Source organism: Gallinula chloropus, assembly GCF_964237585.1.
Source record: "Gallinula chloropus genome assembly, chromosome: 9".
NCBI lineage: Eukaryota > Metazoa > Chordata > Aves > Gruiformes > Rallidae > Gallinula > Gallinula chloropus.
In genome coordinates this window covers 4,586,770-4,604,757 of record NC_140094.1, presented here as the reverse complement: position 1 = coordinate 4,604,757, position 17,988 = coordinate 4,586,770, and the positions used below count along the sequence as shown (strand labels likewise).

At 57.6% G+C, this 17,988-nt stretch overlaps 1 protein-coding gene across 1 annotated transcript in view; it reads right to left on the bottom strand.

The window, feature by feature from the left end:
• CCDC33 (coiled-coil domain containing 33) overlaps positions 1–17,988 on the bottom strand; it is a gene marked incomplete at both ends in the record, with an annotated part of 41,586 nt that overhangs the window by 11,289 nt on the left and 12,309 nt on the right. The window contains 10 exons of the mRNA XM_084268154.1: positions 802–918; positions 5,282–5,353; positions 5,519–5,640; positions 5,749–5,878; positions 9,649–9,769; positions 9,925–10,016; positions 10,160–10,261; positions 11,034–11,143; positions 12,462–12,592; positions 17,671–17,834. Coding sequence (XP_084124280.1) covers positions 802–918; positions 5,282–5,353; positions 5,519–5,640; positions 5,749–5,878; positions 9,649–9,769; positions 9,925–10,016; positions 10,160–10,261; positions 11,034–11,143; positions 12,462–12,592; positions 17,671–17,834 — 1,161 coding nt within the window. The remainder of the gene's footprint in view (positions 1–801; positions 919–5,281; positions 5,354–5,518; positions 5,641–5,748; positions 5,879–9,648; positions 9,770–9,924; positions 10,017–10,159; positions 10,262–11,033; positions 11,144–12,461; positions 12,593–17,670; positions 17,835–17,988) is intronic.

The window sequence follows — 17,988 nt, the reverse complement described above, 5'->3', positions numbered from 1 at the left end:
TTTTATGGTTGTTATTTTATTGCTAATTTTCTCCCTGCTTCACAGCACGACTGGCAGGGAGAGGCACCGGCTTGAAGGTGGGGTTTGGGCAGCTGCTGGTGGGGGAAACGCCAGCCCCCTCCCCCCCTTCCACCTCCTCCCTCCTGGCTATTTAATAAGCAGAATTGAGGTTTAACGACCTGTTATTTTTAAAGCCAGATGGCTTAAAGTACAGGAAGATATTAGGAGCGTGAGGGCTGGGGTTGAATTCATCCAAGGGCTCCATTTAATAGTACAAAGGGCTGGAGGAGGAGAATAGCTGCCTATTATTTGGGGGGGGGGGGGAGTTGGGAGGTGTTGCTTTTCCTGGAACAGAAAGGTATGAGCTGGAGGTGCCTGGGGTCTCCAACATAATGCAGCAGTAAAGGGAAAGAATTTGCTAAATGGAGTTGGGATTGAGCAATGGGAATGATGCTGGTGCAGCCAGGAGGATGGGATGGGATGGGATGGGATGGGATGGGATGGGATGGGATGGGATGGGATGGGATGGGATGGGATGGGATGGTGCCCCCCTCCTCCAGCTCCTTAACGCATCCCCCAGCCCCCATCCCACGTGTGGAAAGGCAACTCCACGGGCACAGTGCCACACATTACTGGTGCAACCAGGCTATGGATCAAACCCACATGTACATTAAAAGGCAGATTAAAATTTGGGATTTATGCTGGGTTTTTGTTGCTGTTCTGAGGCATGTGTGCCTTCATGGAAGGTGGCAAGGTGATGCTGCAGGCAGGGCATCACCAGCTGCTCTCTTGCCTTCTTACCTGGCAATAAAATGGGTGCACAGGGGGTGCCTGGGGTTCTTCACCCCTCTCGAGCGTGCTGGCGTCCAGGCTGGGGAGGGTATCGCTGCTCGAGGGGGTCAGGAGTGCAGCTGGTCTCTGTTGGGAGAGGGAGAGATAACGGTGTGTAGGATGGAGGGATGAGGAGATGGGGGCACCTGGCCTGAGCAGAGCATCCCCTGTCCTGCCATCCATATCCCCAGTATCCCCCCCAGCACCGGCCTGATGGGGAAGGGCCACTCTTGCCTCATCTTTGCAGGGTGCAAGAGAAGCTTTGGGCAGGAGGTTGGTACCCAGGGGAGGCTCAAAGCTGCTTCCCTGCCTGGGCTGGCCCTGGGGTTGGTGCCTGCCGGGTGAGGCACCTCCGGCAGCCCCTGCCAGAGCCCTGCCAGACGCTGCCGGCAGCAGTAATGCGATTTCCCTGCCCCTCATTTCCCGCGCCCGGCTCTGCGCCCCCCGCTCTCCTCCCGCCAGCCTGGCTTTTATAGACTCCCCTCTAATCCAGTTAGAGGGAGAAGTCGGATCTAATGGAATAAACGATGGAGTCCACACGCTCCCGCCTGCCGCCCGCGATGGCAGGGTCACAGGCAGGGACCCTCACCCTGTCCTGGCTCCCAGTACCAGGGCAGGTGATGGGGACCTGCCTCACCTCTGGGATCCTTGGCACCGAGGCATGGCACCCCAGCACCCACTGAGGCACGGCAACCCTGACTGGGCATATCACTGTTTCCCCCACCCTTCACCACTTCCCAGATGCTCTCTTGGCTTCGCTGGCCAAGCAATCAGACCAGGCGCCCTCTCCACACTGGCGAAGTGGCCCTCGCTGGGTATTACTCCGTGCCTGCGCCTGGCCTGGCCTCGTTAGCGCTGCTAATGAGGGCAGTGAGCATCCTCCCTCCCAGCACAGAAGAGGTATCCGGAGGCGTCCCCGTGCCCTTCCCTATCGCTGCCTCATTAACACCATCAGCATCATCATCCCCCTGTGCCGCCAGACCTCAACCCGGCTCCTCCAGCATCAAAGCCGGGGTGAAGACGCCCCCCCTCCCCCCCATCCTCATCCCCTCCCCACCACTCTCCCCCCATTCCCAGGGGAACGGCGTCATGCAAAATGCAACAGTTTAGGCTCTGCCTGCAATTACCCAGGCAGGCAGCGGTCCATCTGCTGCCCGCCGCGCCGCGGCGATGGCCAGCTCGGCCCCGCCACCATTGCCCACTGGAGAGCTGCTCGCCGGAGCGCACGTGCTCCTAATTCAATTACCCGTGGCCCTGAACGCTCCCCTGGGAGCGCTGGGCGGAAACCAACAAATTCTCCTTAACAAAGACATTCCTGGCTTGGTTGGGGCTGGGGTTGGGTTGGGTTCCTCCTTCCTTAGGCTCTCCCTGCCTCATGCCACTCCCAGGCGCTGGCAGCGGTGCCATAAAGCCTCTTGTAATCCGCCACGCGACAAGGGTGATACGTTTGATGGGCGGGTGTCCATCAAAGGGATGATGGACTCAGCTGCCCAAAAACCCTCGGGCAGCTCATCGAGAGAAGATGCCCAACACTTCCCCCAAAACAAACCCTTCTGCATCCCCACGATGCCATTTTGGGGGTAAACCCCCAGTTTTCAATGCTCGTGGAGGACAAACCTGGCCAGGCAGGCTGAAACAACGGGAAGTGCACGGCGATCCCTACTTCCCATCCAATTGTAAACCTTTTTTTCCCCTTTTTTTCCTTTTCCTTTCCTTTTTTGTTTGCTTTTTGCCAGCCCAAGAGGCGTTGTTGCTCGCCGGGCTGGCACAGTGACAATTTACACCCCGGCGCTGTGACAATTTACGCCAGGCGCCCGATCTGCTTCTGGTTTTAAATGGCAGCAATTACATAAATTAAGGCTGTTTAGGCAACGATATAGCCAGCCTGTTGATTTGGGTTTCTTTTTTTTCCCCCTTCCTTGCCTGGAATAAAACCAGCTTTAGCTTTTCCCTTCCTTTTTTTTCCGAGGCTGGAGCATCCCCCAGCACCGTCTCCGGTGACACGACCAAGGGCGTTCAGCAAAGGGGGTGGCAGAGGCGGAGTTAATGGGCTGGGTGAGGTGGGGTTGCCCCAAAACAAAGGGTAAATCAGCGCTGGTTAATAAAAGGGGCTGGTGAATAAATCCCCTGGGAATAAAGATGCATCCAGTGTGTGTTTTCCAGCCCTCGGATGGGGCTCAGCATCCCCTCCCCAGGCACATGGGGGACCTCATCCTGCTGGCGTGGATTTGCCACTGGCTGCTGTGCCCTCAGAATCATCTTTCCTGGACAGGACACTGTGTTTGAGGCAGAAAAAAAGGAGAAGGAAGGGGAAACCAGAGCCATCCTCGTGCTGTAAGCACGGGGGGACAGATGAAGTCAGTGGTGGGTTTGCTCCCCACAAGTTTTCCTACATTAATTCACCAAAACAGTGGCGTTTTTGATGAAGCCTTTGATTTCTTTGTCTCCCTGAGATAATCAAAGTCTTTTGTTCTCCTTTGGGCTCCAAAGAGCCAGAGCGCAGAGGGGGATGAAGGTGATGGGGGGAAACGGGCTGGGTGGGGGGCAAACCCCGGGGGTCTTGATGCCTTTAGGGTGGTGGTGGGAGGAGAGTTGGGGGGGGCTGCAACCCCTCTCTGCCCTTTCAGACCTTTTCCTGGCATAACATGATTCCTATTTGCTCCTTCCCGGTGTCAGGGCTCTCAGCTTTTAATAAACCAGCTGCTCCAAACCTTTTTCCCTGTGGCTATGACAAACCTAGCGGGGGGTTATGAGACTGGGGGATGAGCCCAATTATTCAGGACCCCTTTATCCTTAGAAAACCCTGATGGCTGAGGATAATATCCCAACATGAAAGAGTGATCTGAGCATCCCAAGTCAAGCTCAGGAGTGTCCAGAGCCCTGGTAGAAGCTGGTGAAACCTCTGTGGAGCAGCCGGGATTTACACCCGGCTCTGAACACACCGGGGACTACAGATGGCCCGGGGTTTATTTAGCTGCCGTTGGATATAAAAAGCCCAGCCAATGTAGGTTAGGCATTTTCAGCTCTTTTCTTCAGAATAAACAACAAAAAAACCCACCTAAAATATAATTAAATTAAATAAATGAGAGAGACAAGCTCTGTTCTCCTGTGCAGGGGAGAGCTGCGGGGCGAGGGGGCACGGGGCAGGGATGCTGGGGCTCCTCGCACCCCAGTACTGAGGCTGCCCTGAAGATTTAGGTCCTGCATTGATTCCCTTTGCCTCTTGACATACACACCCCCACTTCTCCCCCAATTTCGGCTGCTTCTTGCTGAGCTCAGGAGTAAGGAGTGAGCTGAGGGCTTGTAAATCCAACCTTGAAGTCTGGGGCTGCCCGGAGTGGGAGAGGATCCTCATCCTCATCCTCATCCTCATCCTCATCCTCATCCTCATCCTGGTCCTGCTTGCTCATGGATTTGCATCGCTCCGGGTCCGTTTTCCTGGGCTGCCTCAGGATGAATTAACCAGACGCCGAGCCCAAGGCCGGCTTTTTTGTTTCCACTCCCAGCTCTTACATATATTAAGGAAGGCAGGGCTGGAGAGGGAGGGGGGGGGGGGGGTTGGGGGGGGAGAGGGAGAGGTTGGGGAAGAGGAGGGAAGGGGAGAAAAAAAAATTACGGCTCCCAGATCAAAACAATAATCAGCTAAATGAATTCCGCAGCATTTTCCCGCATGACTGCGAGTGATAATTTAGTGCAGCAGCCAGCTGGAAGCGAAAGGATTAATTCTGCACTTAGTGACACCCATGTGAATAATTCATCACACACAGACCCCTTTTCGCTGACCCCCCCTGGGCAATCACTCCAAAGACCCTCAACCAGCCGGCCCCCGGCCCGCCGTGGCTCCCCAGGGATGAAGGCTTGGGGGGGGGGGTGATGGAGTGGGGGGGGCGGGATGCAGTTGCTAGCTCAGCATCCAGACCTGTCCCAAATTCACTTCATGGGGGGGAATTGTTTATTTAATTTGGGGAGTGGAGGCTGGTGGCTGCAATGATTTCATTGATCAGGCTGGTGGCCGCATCCTGACCTGCCCAAGGATCTGGTCCTGGATCATCCCTGGGAGCTGAGAAGCAGCCAAATCCCCTCCCTGCTGGGATGTCACATTCCCCCCCCTACACACACCCTGGGGACCACAAGTGCTGAGGGATGATGACAGCAGAACATTTGTCACCATGGTTAACCAGCCTGGCCCTTCTCTGTGCCCAGACGGTGACCAACCTCTCCCAAACACCCTGCCCCACTGTCCTCCATCCTGGATTTCCTGGGAATAACAAGCACGTGCCAAAAGCCCTGGGAGAACCATGGGTGTGCACGACACCACTGACAACAGGCATGAGGGATAAACCCCAGATCCGGCCCACTTGATCCTGGTTTAAGGAGTTCAGAGAGAGGGTGGCAGCTCCTAAAGAGCCCTGTCCCTGTCCCCACCCCTTCCCCCTCCCCGGCATCTCACCTCCGATCGAAGGAGCTGCAGGCAGAGCCCCACTGTCGGGGTGGCTCCAGTCGTGGTTTTGAGGTCTGTGCCCTGGGGAGGAAGAGGAGGGGTTCCATCAGGGCTTTGGCATCACCCAAAGGGGTGCAGAGCTGTGGTCTGGGCAGGGACCATCCCCTATAGGTACTATTACCCATAGGTACCACCCCTGTGCTGCCCTGCCCAGCATCACCCCGCAGCCCCCTCCCCACATCTCACCTGCACAGGGAGACCATCCACACGCATCCCATCGCTCTGCTTCACCAGCTCCCGGAAAATGCGGCTGGTGAGGGGCAGCACCGAGTATCCCATGGGAATGAGGGTGCCTGGAGAATCCCACACTGGGAAAGGGGAGAGAGGGGCCGGCTGAGGGTATGGCAGCTCCAGACCTGCCCCTGGCCAAGCCTAGGGCTAAGGGAGAGCATCCTCAGCCAGGTGCCCAGACTCACTGGCTCTGTATGGATAATATTCGATAGCCAAGGCGGCGTCTTCAGAGAAGATGGTGGCCACATCTCGGCCTTGGAAGAGGAAGGAGGTGTCCCAGGTCGGCTGCTCAGGGGTTCTGGATGGCCGTGATATCTTAGGGAACAACAGGAAAATTATCCTCTGGATACCTTCTCTAGTTACAGGGAAAATAAGCAGCGAGATAGAAGGGAGAGGAGAGCTAGAAGAGAAAGATGCAACTGCATCCCGGCCCTGGCTCAAAAGCAGCCCTGAATCCCAGCTCCTTGAACTGGTTTTCACTGGGTCTCTCATCCTGGCAGCTAATACCTGCCAACCCCTTCCCTGTGGCAGAGCTGGGGGAAGAAAACAGCACATGGATGAACTACCCCCTGCTCAAAAACACAATGGGCTGAGCCCAGAGGATGAGTCGCACTGGCTCCAGGGTGAACCTTCCAATATCTGTCAGGCAAGCCGGTGCTCACGCCTGGGGAAGGGGCTTAGGATGCCGTATGGACCCTGAAAGCCCACAAACCCCGCTTCCCCAGGCAAGAGATCTGGGTTGCCCCACAGATATCGAACAGTGGGCAGTGTGTTTATCCCCGGAGCCGCGAGCTGCCGTTGGAAATGGCACCACTGGCAGCTGCTCCCCTTCGCCTTTGGAGAGCCCCGCTGGCTTCCCAAAGGTCAGCCCCACTCCGACTGCCCAGCCCCGAGGAATTATTGACAGCGGCTCCTCTTTAATGCCGTTACTCCGTCCCCCTCAGCCGGCATCACCCAGCGGGGACGAGATGCCGATCGGCTTTTCTGCATCAGCACATTTCTGCTTGGCTGGGGAGGGAGGGGGAGATGACAGGGAGTGATGGGGGGGTGGTGGGGAGTGGGGGAGGTCTCCCTCTCTTCACATTTGGGGATGCTGCTAATGGACATTACGCACCTCGGAGACTCGCAGCGGTGCATTACCCAGCCCTGGGGGCTGTTACCAAGGGGAAGAGAGGGGCTGGGATGCTTCTGAGCCCCGAAAAAACACCTCCGTGACTGGCTGTGATGGGCAGTGCTGTTGGTGCCGGCTCAGCACCCAGCTCAGCACCCGGCTGCCTCTCTCCTCAGCCTTCATCCTGACTCCAGAGGCTCCTCTGTTATCCTCAGAAAGCCCAGTTTGAGGAGGGGGAAACCTAAAACCCACCAAATGCTGTCTTCAGCTACTCTTCCTGGCACTGAGCTGTGAGATGGTGCCGTTTCAGGCCCAGCAGGGTTGGGAAGAGTCAAACACGGGAGCATATTGTTAATTTGACCCCAATTGCCAGAGGTCCCGAGCCCACATGGCTCCTCTCACTTGGACAGGGATGGGAGATGACATTCCCAAATTCTCCTCCCCGCACTGCTGATTTTGGGGGCTGGGGAGGAGGGGGTGGACAGGAACACTGGCCAGGGCTGGGCTGTCTCCCACTGGCTCGGTGGGACAGATGGATGCTCTGCACCAGGGCGTCAAGAGCCGATGCACTGATTTGGGCAGACGTCTTGGCACCACAACCGCCTCTGCCAAGGGCCACCTGGAGAAACACAACAAAGGGGATGGGGGGGAGGAGGAGGAGGAGGAGGAGGAGGAGGAGGAGGAGGAGGAGGAGGAGGAGGAGGAGGAAGGAGGCGCCTTCATTCTCCTTGGCTCATCCTCCAAAGGCTGGTTCGTTGGCACAAGCAGAGGAAGAGGTGGCCAAGCCCAAAACATCTCTTCTGCCTTCCCAAGGGATGGGACCATCCTCTGGTCCTCAGGGCTGCCTGTCTGGAGGGTGCGGGCACCAGATGAAAGTGAGAAGTTCCAGAGAAGTGGCTTAAACTGGAGGGTCCCCAATGGAAAGAGCCCAAAAGGGGATTGATCTTAGACAGCACTGACATCACCAAGGCTTGAGCTTGGCACTGGGAGGGCAGGCATGGTGTGGTTGTGTGTAGGAGGCACAGCCTGGTGCCCATCCACCCCATGGATTCATCATTCCATGTCCAAAGCCATCCCTTTTGGTGGGAAAGGGACTGTCAGCCCAACAGGAGCACCCAAGGAGAGCACCCAAAGCCCTTTGCAGGGTGGTCCTGGTTAACTCCTGGCCTGGAAGACAGCATCTCCAGCAGCCCTGGCCAGGCAGGAAAGGGTTAACCACTGGGGAACCCCAAACTCCCCCTAAGTAAGAGGGGTGCCCTGCTGAAGGTGAACCCTGAGTGCTGTTGCCTGCAGACGCTGATGGGAGCCGACAGGCGAAAGGACATGCTGGGCTGGCAGAATTATTGAATGCGATTAGCCTGCCCGGGAGTTCGCTCAGGGAAAGCCATTAACCTCTGGAACCAGAGCAGCAGCGCTCCCCCCTCCTCCTCTTCCTCCTCCTCCTCCTCCTTCTCCTCCTCACAGCCTTTCCCTAAGCTTTCCTCCCAGAGGTTAGGAGTTCACCCCACCCCAGGAATGAACCTCATCCTACGTGTGGGGAAACTGAGGCAAGGGGGGGGTAGAGAGCAGAGCCCCAGGGAGAGCATCCTCGGCAATGTGTGAAGATGGACAGAGCCATGTGGGCTCGGAGGGGAGAATGAGGAGGAGGAGGAGAAGGCAGCACAAGCACAGGCCAGATGGTCGGGTTTAATCACTCGTCCTCCCGCGTCGGGCTCCCAGGGCTCTGCGCCGGCGCTGCCGCCTGTGCCGGGCTGGGGGGGCTCGGCTTGGGCTTGTGAGTTCGCGGGTTCTGTCTGGTATTTATGCAGGGAAACCTGAAGGAAACAGATTTCAGCTGCCTTGGAAGGAGAGGTGTATCCCTGCTCTGCCTGGGGAACGGAACCCTTGGGGTGCTGCGTCCTGGAGCAGAGAGAGGAGAGTGGGAGTAACGTAGGGGCAAGCACGTGGGAATTTCCTCCCCCTGTATCTGCTCCAGAGCTGGCATGAGTGGTCCTGAACCTCTTTTCTTGGTGGGGGAACCAAAGTGGGTGCAGACCCAAAGCAGAGGGTCCCTGGTGCTCCCTCTACCTGCCCTGACTGACACCTCTCACCTGCAAACATCAGCCAGGGGGGCAGCGGTGGGGGACACCAAACCAATTACTGTAATGAATGAACACGCTGGCGTGTTTAAGGATAATTCAGCATCTTGTGGGCGCCTTGGCCAGCATTCCCTACGGAATACTGTATTTATGGGCTCCCCAAATGTGTTGATTCAGGGTGTTATGCTCTAAGATGATCAAAATTCAACACATGGGGATGGGAGGGGAAGGGAGGAGAGGCTGGGGGGGTGGGAGGTGGGAAGGCCTGAGACAGAGAAACCTGGTCATTCACAACCAGCTGGATCCATCCTTTCGGGGCAGCTGGACATCTGCCCTCACCGCGCTTTCGGCTGGCACTTACCAGGGATGGAGGAGCTGAGGTTTTGAGGGGAGGCAGCTTCACGCTGGTTTCTGGCTCGGCTGCCCCATCGCACCTCCTCCCCATCCCAGCATCCCGCCGGTGCTTTGCCTCTCCATCCCCGCCAATTTTTTAGCGGGGCTCAGGAACAAAAGCGCGGCCCCCCCTCCTGCCCCCCGGTGCTGCCGAAAGCATATGTCTCCTTGGCAACAGCTAGTTTGAAAACCTGCATCACCAGCTCTCCCAGCAGCACTCGAGCTTCGCCTGCAAGGAGAAGGTCTTTGCCTTCCACAGGTGCCACTTGAGCAGGGCAAGTTGGGGAAAGAAATGAAGGACAAAGGCAGGAACAAGGAGTTCCCAGTGTGTTTCTGCAGGCAGGGTGAGGTGGATGTGTTTTTGAGACCCCAAAGAATTGCTTTGCCCAGAAAAGTCTGCCCTGGGTGGGGTGCTCAGCCTCCCTGGGTGAAGGAGGGATGCTCGCTGGTACCCGGGATGTTGCTGGACCCGTGCGGCCCCACGGACGCGCTCGGCCTCCTACCTGTGGGCAGCCGTGGTTGGCAGCTCGAGCGATGCAGAAGGATGCTGCAGGGGGGTCTGGGAATGGGATGGTGGTGGGGCTGATGCTGGGCCAGGGGATGGGATGTTTCTCTATGCGGTTCCTGAGAAGGGATGGAAGTGTTTGGGGGGGGGGTGGGGTGTCAGCACGTGTGGACCCACATCCACTCCCAGCAAGCAGGGTGACACACCAGGCATGCTCAGGGGAGCCCAAGCCCTGCACCCCCAACCTTTTCCCCCCACCATGGCCATCACTCACTTGTACTCCTGAACATTGGTCACAACTCTGACCACAGCAACCAGAGTCCCTGGGGGGGTGGCCAGGGGGGCTGACATCCCTCGCAGTAGCACCTGGGAGGTGGGGAGCCCACAGTGAGGAGTCAGAAAATTGAGGGGAACCCCCCCCCCCCCCCACACACACACAGCATCAACAGCTGCTAGAGCAGTAGTTGAGCTGCCCTACGATACCCACCACACCGCCCCCACACTCTCACCTCCAAGGCCACGTAGCTCAATCCATCGCAGCGAGGGATGAAGCTCCCTTTGCGAGTGATGGTGACGTACAGAACCATCCCCATGGGGTCCCGAATCCTTGGCTGTTTGGGATGGAGAGTGAACCATGGGAGGAGGAAGGGTCAAGGCCACCCGACGCGGGCGCTGGTGGGGGGGGGGGGGGCGGGGCGGGGGGTGTGCAGACAGTCCCTCGCCGGCAATAAAGCACCAAGTGGTAAGTAAAGCTCACTGCACCCCGGAGCCTTCCCGGAAAAAGAAAGATCAATATAATAAATCCTTCTGCAATTTAAATATTTAATCTCCCCCAGCCTTTGGGCAGGGAAGAGGAAACTCGGTTCTGCCAGCCAGAGCGCAGGGGGGGGTGATTTGGGAGCAGTGTTGAGTGAGTTTGCCAGGTCTCAGCCGGGCAAGGAGCTGATAGCCAAGTCCTCAGGACTGTTAATGCCTTGGGATGGAGAAATCCCCCCCTGAGGGGCTTGGGAAGCACCTTTTTCCCAGGGCTGGGCACCCACCTGTGTGCATGAATGCACAGCAGCCTGTGTGTAATGAATCCCCTGACCTAGGGCCCAGCCCCGCATCTCCTTCCTGGGATGCTGAGGGTGCCATTACTTTTCCTCCACCTTTTCCCACAGGAGAGAGATGAAGAAAGCCCAGCACAAGGCTTGCCTTGTTCCCACCTCGCAGGGAGCTCACAAGCCTCTTTGAGCACCTTCCCTGACTTGCCAAATGCAGGTTTCCCACCGGGATTACCCCGTTACACAAGGTTCCCTTCACCCACAACCCCCAGCTACAGCTTTTGGGGGTGAAAAATCAACGTTCTAAGCAGAGGGATGGAGGGGCAGGCACTGTACCTACCAGCACCAGCCTGCAGTGGTGGGGCTGGAAGGGCTGGAGGTGCCGCACAGGCAGCTGGAAGGTCCCCAATGCCTCCTTGGTGGCTTTGTCTGCCACAGTGAGAGTCAGGGCTGGAAGGGAGGGAATGTCAGCCGTCAGGATGAGAGGGAGATGGCAACCAGGTTTGGGGAAGGGGGAAGAGAGCGGGCAAAGCAATGGGGAAAGGCTTGGGGAAGGTCTGGGGGGAGAAGGGACAGAGGTGATGGCAGGGGATTGATATATTTCCAGCAGCTCTGGCAGGTGCCAGGGGGGTGTTCAGGGCAGGATTTAACCCATCCTGGGTTTACACACACACTTGTATCCCAAGGAACCATCAAGAGCACGTCCCAGGCACCCCCGAGCAGGTGAAGCCCGTGGGCGGCCGGCACCGAGGCAGCTCCGCTCCCCGTTTAAGGAGCCAATCTCTTCTCTTAATTTCCAGCAAAGCTGCAATTTAGCTGACAAGCACGAGCAGGAGCCTTTCATCACAATAAAAAGGGAGCTGATGGAAAGGCAAACCGCCCTCTCTTTATGCTGCCATCAAGACTTGGGCTTCCCTTCCCCCAGCTTAATGACTCCTAAGGCACCTTAACTCCTGCTTGGCCAACCTGGTGATGCCCTGGGTTGTGCATGTCCCCAAAATGAAGAGGATGGACCAGGGAGGCAGTCCCAAGCTTTTCCCAAGCTCGTGCTTCTCAGCAAGCTCAATCTCTCTGGGCTTTTATCTTTCTTTGTTTCCCTCATGGAAAGAGCACCTCTTCTGGGGTCAAGGAAGAGGGTTTTCTGCTAGTCATCATCACCCAGGATGGATCACACTCGGCAGCTCCACGGATGGAACTGGTATTTCTGGGTGGGAAAAGGTGGGCGCTGCAGCTGGAAATGACAGCTCTGGGCTGAACATCTGGGGGGTGAACATCTCCAAACATCTGGGGGATGAACATCTTTGAACATCTGGGGGATGCCAGGAGGTGGAGGAGCAGAGGTCCCGTCAGGTTCTCCTCACATCTCTCCCGGTACCGCATGGAGCAGGTCCAAAGTACATCAAAACCTCCCCAGCTTCATTTAGGTCAGTGCCTAACGGGATTAGGCATGATGGGAAGGTTGGCTCCCACAGCCTGTTTTGCAAAGAGCTGATTAGGATCAAATCCCCACCCCTGATGCCGTGGGGTTTGTTGCAACCACAGGCTTCGCAGCCCTGCATGGGGAGTAGCAGCATCGTGATGCGGGGTGTTTGGGTGGCAGCGGGGAAAGATTTGGGGTGCTCCCCATTCCTCCCCAGTGCCAGTTCCCATGGGATACTTTGGAGGATGACCAGAGCTCAGCATTGTCACCTGCAGCCCTGTGTCTGGGGACATCTCCAACCTGGTCCCACCTGAGTCTCACGTCCCCATGGTCCTCGGATGCTCTCACCTGCCCAGCCCGCATCATCAGCATCCATTTCCACCGTCACATCCTCCTCCCAGGTGGGCGTGTGGGTGGGTGCTGGGGACACGTGGGTGGCCCGTGCCTCTGCCTGCTGCTCATCCCCTCCACTGGTCTTACTGGGAGGAACATGGAAATGGAACAAGATGGTTATTGGGTCACGTGTTAGTGGGGAGCGGGTGCTGGGCAGAGGGATGAGCACTGACCCTTCTCAGTGCACCCAACAGCAGCCAGCCCACTCTCCCACCACTCTCTGCCCTGCTCCGGGGTGAGGAGGGGTGTGCAGGGGGATGCAGAGGGGGTCCAGGACTGGTTTTACTCCCAGCTGCCGGATCTTGCTGAGCAACTGGCAGCCCCTTTTATCCAAAAGGTGATTTCAGACCCCAGAGGCTAATTATCCAGCCCTATTGATGAAGGGACAGGAAGGGGACTGCTGGGAAAGGGGGGAGAAGATTGAATGTTAACGACTGCTGTCATTATACTCTGGACATAACAAGGCTGAGCAATAATTAGCAGCCATGAGCCCTGGGTAATTCTTCATCCATGCTGGTGCAAGGCCCTCACCACCAGGGCAGTTTTGGGGTTGTTCCTCCCATTTTGATCAATCAATCCATCAATTAATCAATTACTCATGAGCTTTGGCTAATGATAATATAGCTTCCCCCCCATTATGGGGGGGCAGGTAGATCTTTTGTGGGGGATCTCTGTTGCCCATCAAGACACTTGGTGTTATCTTGGGAGCCCTGAGAGCGCATCAGCATCCCATCACCTGCAGACGTGGTGCCCTCAAACCCCTCCATCCCCAACCACGGGGCCAAGAGGGATGGCGACATGGCATCAGGCCAGCAGCACACAGATGTCCCAGCCCTACTGACAGGTGAGCTCAGGAGGTGATAAAGGTCCTTCCAGCTGTCAAGTGAGCTCCACACAGTGAGCAGGCTCACCCTGGCTGTAGAGGAGGATGCCACAAGCTTGCAAGACCCCTCACTGCTGAAGTCATCACTCTAAGGGACCCTTGGCCGTGACGCATCCACATCCCACACTCCTCTCTCATCTCCCATTCATCCCTTTCCCCACCAGAGAAGCCCACCTGTATCCCACAGGGATGGAGCCAAGCTGGCCAGCTCTGGCAGGTGGGACTCAGCACCGGGCTGGCACTGGGAGGAAACTGGCTCTCCAGTAATGAGCTCTGCGGGGGATTGCTCTTACCCACAACGTGCTCAGAGTCCGAATGAAGCCAGACCTGGGCTGGGGATGGGGGGGGAGGTGGGAGGAGGAGAAGGGTGAGAACGGGCTGCTCCGGGCCCCCTTCATTATAGACTTGCCTAAGGATGAGAGAGCATTTGAAGGGAGCCGTGAAGTGGGGAGGGGGGAGCGGGGGAAACCAACCCCACATGGTGCAGCACATGGAGATGCGCTTCAGAATCGAACGAAGAGGCCTGAGGGGCAGCAGGAACAGTGGAGGGAGATGCTTTGACATCTCCTCCTCCCCACCACCCCCTCCCACCACCAGTCAGCTCCAGACTGATGGGGCAGGGGATGGGGTCTCCAGCCAGCGGGCGCTGCAGGCAGCTGCCCATGGGATCGCACGGCCTTGGGCAGGAGGAATCAAGGCACGCTCCTCCCATGCTCAGCATCCCTCCCTGCCTGCTCCGGGGCAGGCGCTTCGCTCCGCCGCCGTACGGGGATGCACCAGCCACCCGCCGCTGCGATAAAAGATAAAGATAAAAGATAAAGACGGCCACCCCCAGGGTGTTATTATACATCAACGTCTCAGCCACGGCGCTGGGGACAGCATCACACAGCCACCCCGCTGCGTGCGACACCCCCGTGCCCGGCAAAGGGCTCGGCGGGGCTGTGCCCAGCCCCTGCAGGTATTTATTTACCCGGTGCTGTGGGTTATTATCTCTCCAGGGTGAGTTATTTCTCAGGGCTGACATCCCTGCAGAGGCAACAAGCATCATTCTTGGGGAAGGAAAAGCCCATTGCGGCGGCACAGCCACGGTTCACAGGGCTGGACCTCGGGGTGATGTTTACACTGGGGTTGCAGGATCTGGCCCTGGGGGTCATGCAGCCCCACTGTGCTGGGGTGCTGAGCTTGGGGCCCCAGGTGCAGTTTGGGTAAATGAGTACAGGTGCATAAATCACAGGGATTTCCAGAAAGATTCCAAAGGAGGAAGGAGGAACTGTAATGTCCCCTCTCCTTTAAGAAACTGGTGTTTTCCATGGCTCCTGACCCTCTAACCCTGGGACAGTCCATCTTCATCCCACTGTGACCTATATGCTGGGAGCTGGGGTGGGGACCCCTCACAACACTGCTTAGACCCACTTCCCCCCAACCCCCTTAACTCCAAGAGCATCAGCTGAGCCCTTGGCTTCATTTTTTGGGCACACTGCAGACCCAAAAAGCTCTGCTTGCAGCTAACCCCTTCCCCAGGCGGAGCATCCCATCCCTACCACAACCAGGCACACCCACAGGCAGGGAAACATCAGGAGCACCCCCCCCATCCCCCAGGCTGGGAGCACACCGCCCCCCCCATCCCCCAGGCTGGGAGCAGACGGCACATTCAGCAGCGACCTTGAGTTTCTTGTCTCTCTCAGCACTGAAGAGCAGAAAGGAAGCAGCGAGGAGGTGCTTTCACCCGCCCTCCATCCTCGATGGTGAGGAGAAGCCGGCCAGAGCCAGGTGCTTTGTGCTGTTAATTGCAAATACACCTGGCTCTGGCGTGCCAAGGTCATCCCTGCATCCCTCAGCTCCGGGAGTGAAAGGAAGATGCTGAACAAACCCCATGGCTGCCCCTGAAAGAGGGAGGGGGGGGGCTGGGATTTGCTCAGCATGTGGAGGATGAGGAGCAGAGCCAAGACGCTGCCAGGTCCCTGCAGCATCCCCTGAGAAAGCCCTACCCTCTCTGGGGCAGGGATTTGCCAAATCCTATTGGGATGCCTGTGCAGGTTCTCGTGCTGCCTGTGGTTTCCCAGCCTTTCCCTCCCCGATCCTCTGCACCGAGGGCTGGAAGTGATGCACACGACTATGGATGCTGAGCCTGGGCACGAGCCGCTGGGCACAGCCACAAAAGGCTGGTACCAGCGACTGGCATTGCTCCCCTCCTCCCATCCCACTCCTGATTTGAGGGGAGCGGCGGGGGGACGATGTTCTGGGTACCAGCAGTTTGAGCTCAGGCTGGCTCTGCTGGTGGGAACCCAGCTGCTTCAAGAAGGGATCAGCTGCCACCAGGTCCCCACCGGCACGTCCACCGATCGCTTCTCCTTCCCGTCCGTAAAAACCCACCTTTTAACTGCAACACGCTGCCCTCCTTCAAAAGCCAGCGCCCTGAAAAACAATAACCGATTCCCTTCTGCCTTGGCTCCCTCACTATGGTTACTAAAAGGCCCCTCATGTGTCCTGCATCCCTAATACCACCCTCCCCTCCCCTCCATCACTGCCCCGTTACCATGGCAATGCGGTGATGGAGCAGCACCAGAATGTAAAGGGAGATGCAACAATCGCACGCCACCCTCGTGCTATCGTTTAGGATATTGATGCTTAAATCTCCCGAGATCATCTGGGTATAATTGGTTTATGGAAATAGAGACAACTCCTGTGGTGGAGTTACACTCGGGCTGGCGGGGAGGAGAGCGGGTCCTCGGAAAGAGGGGAGGGGGAAAGAGGGAAAGGGGTGATGGAGGGGCGGCAGTGGGGGCTGCCAGTCCCAAAAACCTGACAGATGCTGCCCCTGCGATGGAGAGCCACATCTCTCAGCTGTGGGATGTCCAACGTGGCTGGTGTTGGGTGCAGTGGGGGAAAGGCATGCTGTGCCATGCCAACGGACCCCGGGAACCCTTCACCACGGAGCTCAGGGTTTCCACATGGGAAAACACCCAGGAAGCAACAGTTTGCTCCTCACACTCTTGGAGAAGAGTTTCCAGGCTTCCACAGCCCCTGCTGCCGATTGTTCCTCAGGGGATGAGCCCCATCCCTGCTTCCCTGTCCCCTGGGACACCCACCTGGGTACCATCCTGCCCTGGGGGGGAAAGACTCCCCAAAGAAACCAAACCCAGGAGCCTGGCAATGCTCCGGAGTCACCACCAGCTGCTTCATAGAATCATAGAACCACAGAATCATAGGGGTTGCCAGAGCTCATCGGGTCCAACCCCCTGCCAAAGCAGCTCCCCAGCTCATATTGCACAGGTCGGTGTCCAGATGGGGCTGGAATCTCTCCAGAGATGGAGACTCCACACCCCCTAGGCAGCCTGTCCCAGGGCTCCCTCACCCTCACTGGGGAAAAGTTCTTCCCCATGTTGGTGTGGAACTTCCTATGCTCCAAATTGAGACCATTGCCCCTTGTCCTATCTCCACAGACACTGAAAAGGGGCTGGCCATTTCCCCCCGCATCCCATCCTTAAGATATTGATAAACATTAATAAGGTCCCCCCTTAGTCTTGTCCTCTCCAGGCTGAACAGTCCCAGCTCACTCAGCCTTTCCTCACAGGGGAGATGCTCCAGGCCCTTCATCATCTCTGTAGCCTCCTCTGGACTCTCTCCAGGAGATCCCTGGCTTTTTTATCCCAGGGAGCCCAGCACTGGACACAACACTCCAGGTGGGGCCTGACCAGGGCAGAGCAGAGGGGGAGGATCACCTCCTGTGACCTGCTGGCCACACTCCTCCTGATGCCCCCCAGGATCCCATTGTGTCTCTCAGCCCCCAGGGCACACTGCTGGCTCATGGCCACCCTGTCATCAACCAGGACCCCCAGGTCCTTCTCCATAGAGCTCTTCTTCTAGGGAAGGGATGCTGCAGCCTCTCTGCTTCCCGGCAGGGCTCTTTGGGATGGCGGGCTGGCCTCGCCGCGGTGCCGCGCGGAGCGGCCTCCCTCTTAACGCAGACCAAAGCCTGACCGGCTAATTGAGTCCCCCGGCACATGCATAATGCACACGGAGCCACGTTCCCCTTGCCTGAGCATCCTGGTTTATTTATTAAAACACTCTTTTATTTATCCTGATTCCATCCCCAAGCCCAGGCAGCCTTACCCTGTGGATACTTTGAGGCCATTTTATCCTTTCAATATTAGGAAGGCTTTCTTCCCCACACCCCAGCGAGGCTCCTCTCCCTGCTCTGAGCATCCCACGGATGGGGTGCTTCCCTGTTGCCCTCTCCCAGCCTCTGCTGTCCCCCCTTTGTGGGTGGTGGGTACTCACACGATGATGTATGGCCACGGCACCCGTCCATCCCGTGTGGCTGGCAGGTTGCTGGCACCGTGTAGGGTGACGGTGATGGATTCCTTCCCCACGTGGGCCACGTGCCCCCCGCCAGCCCCCTGTGCATGTCTGGGCTCCTCCATCCCAGCAGGAGACTCGGATACCTGTTGGGAGCAAGTGGCATAGATGTCAAGGTAGGGAGCAGGCACATCCCCATCACCCAACCTTGTCCCGAAGGCCCCAGCTCTGCCCTGAGAGACTGGGAGGAGGTGACATCTCCAGCACACCCCCATCACCCAAACTCGCCCCCATGACCCA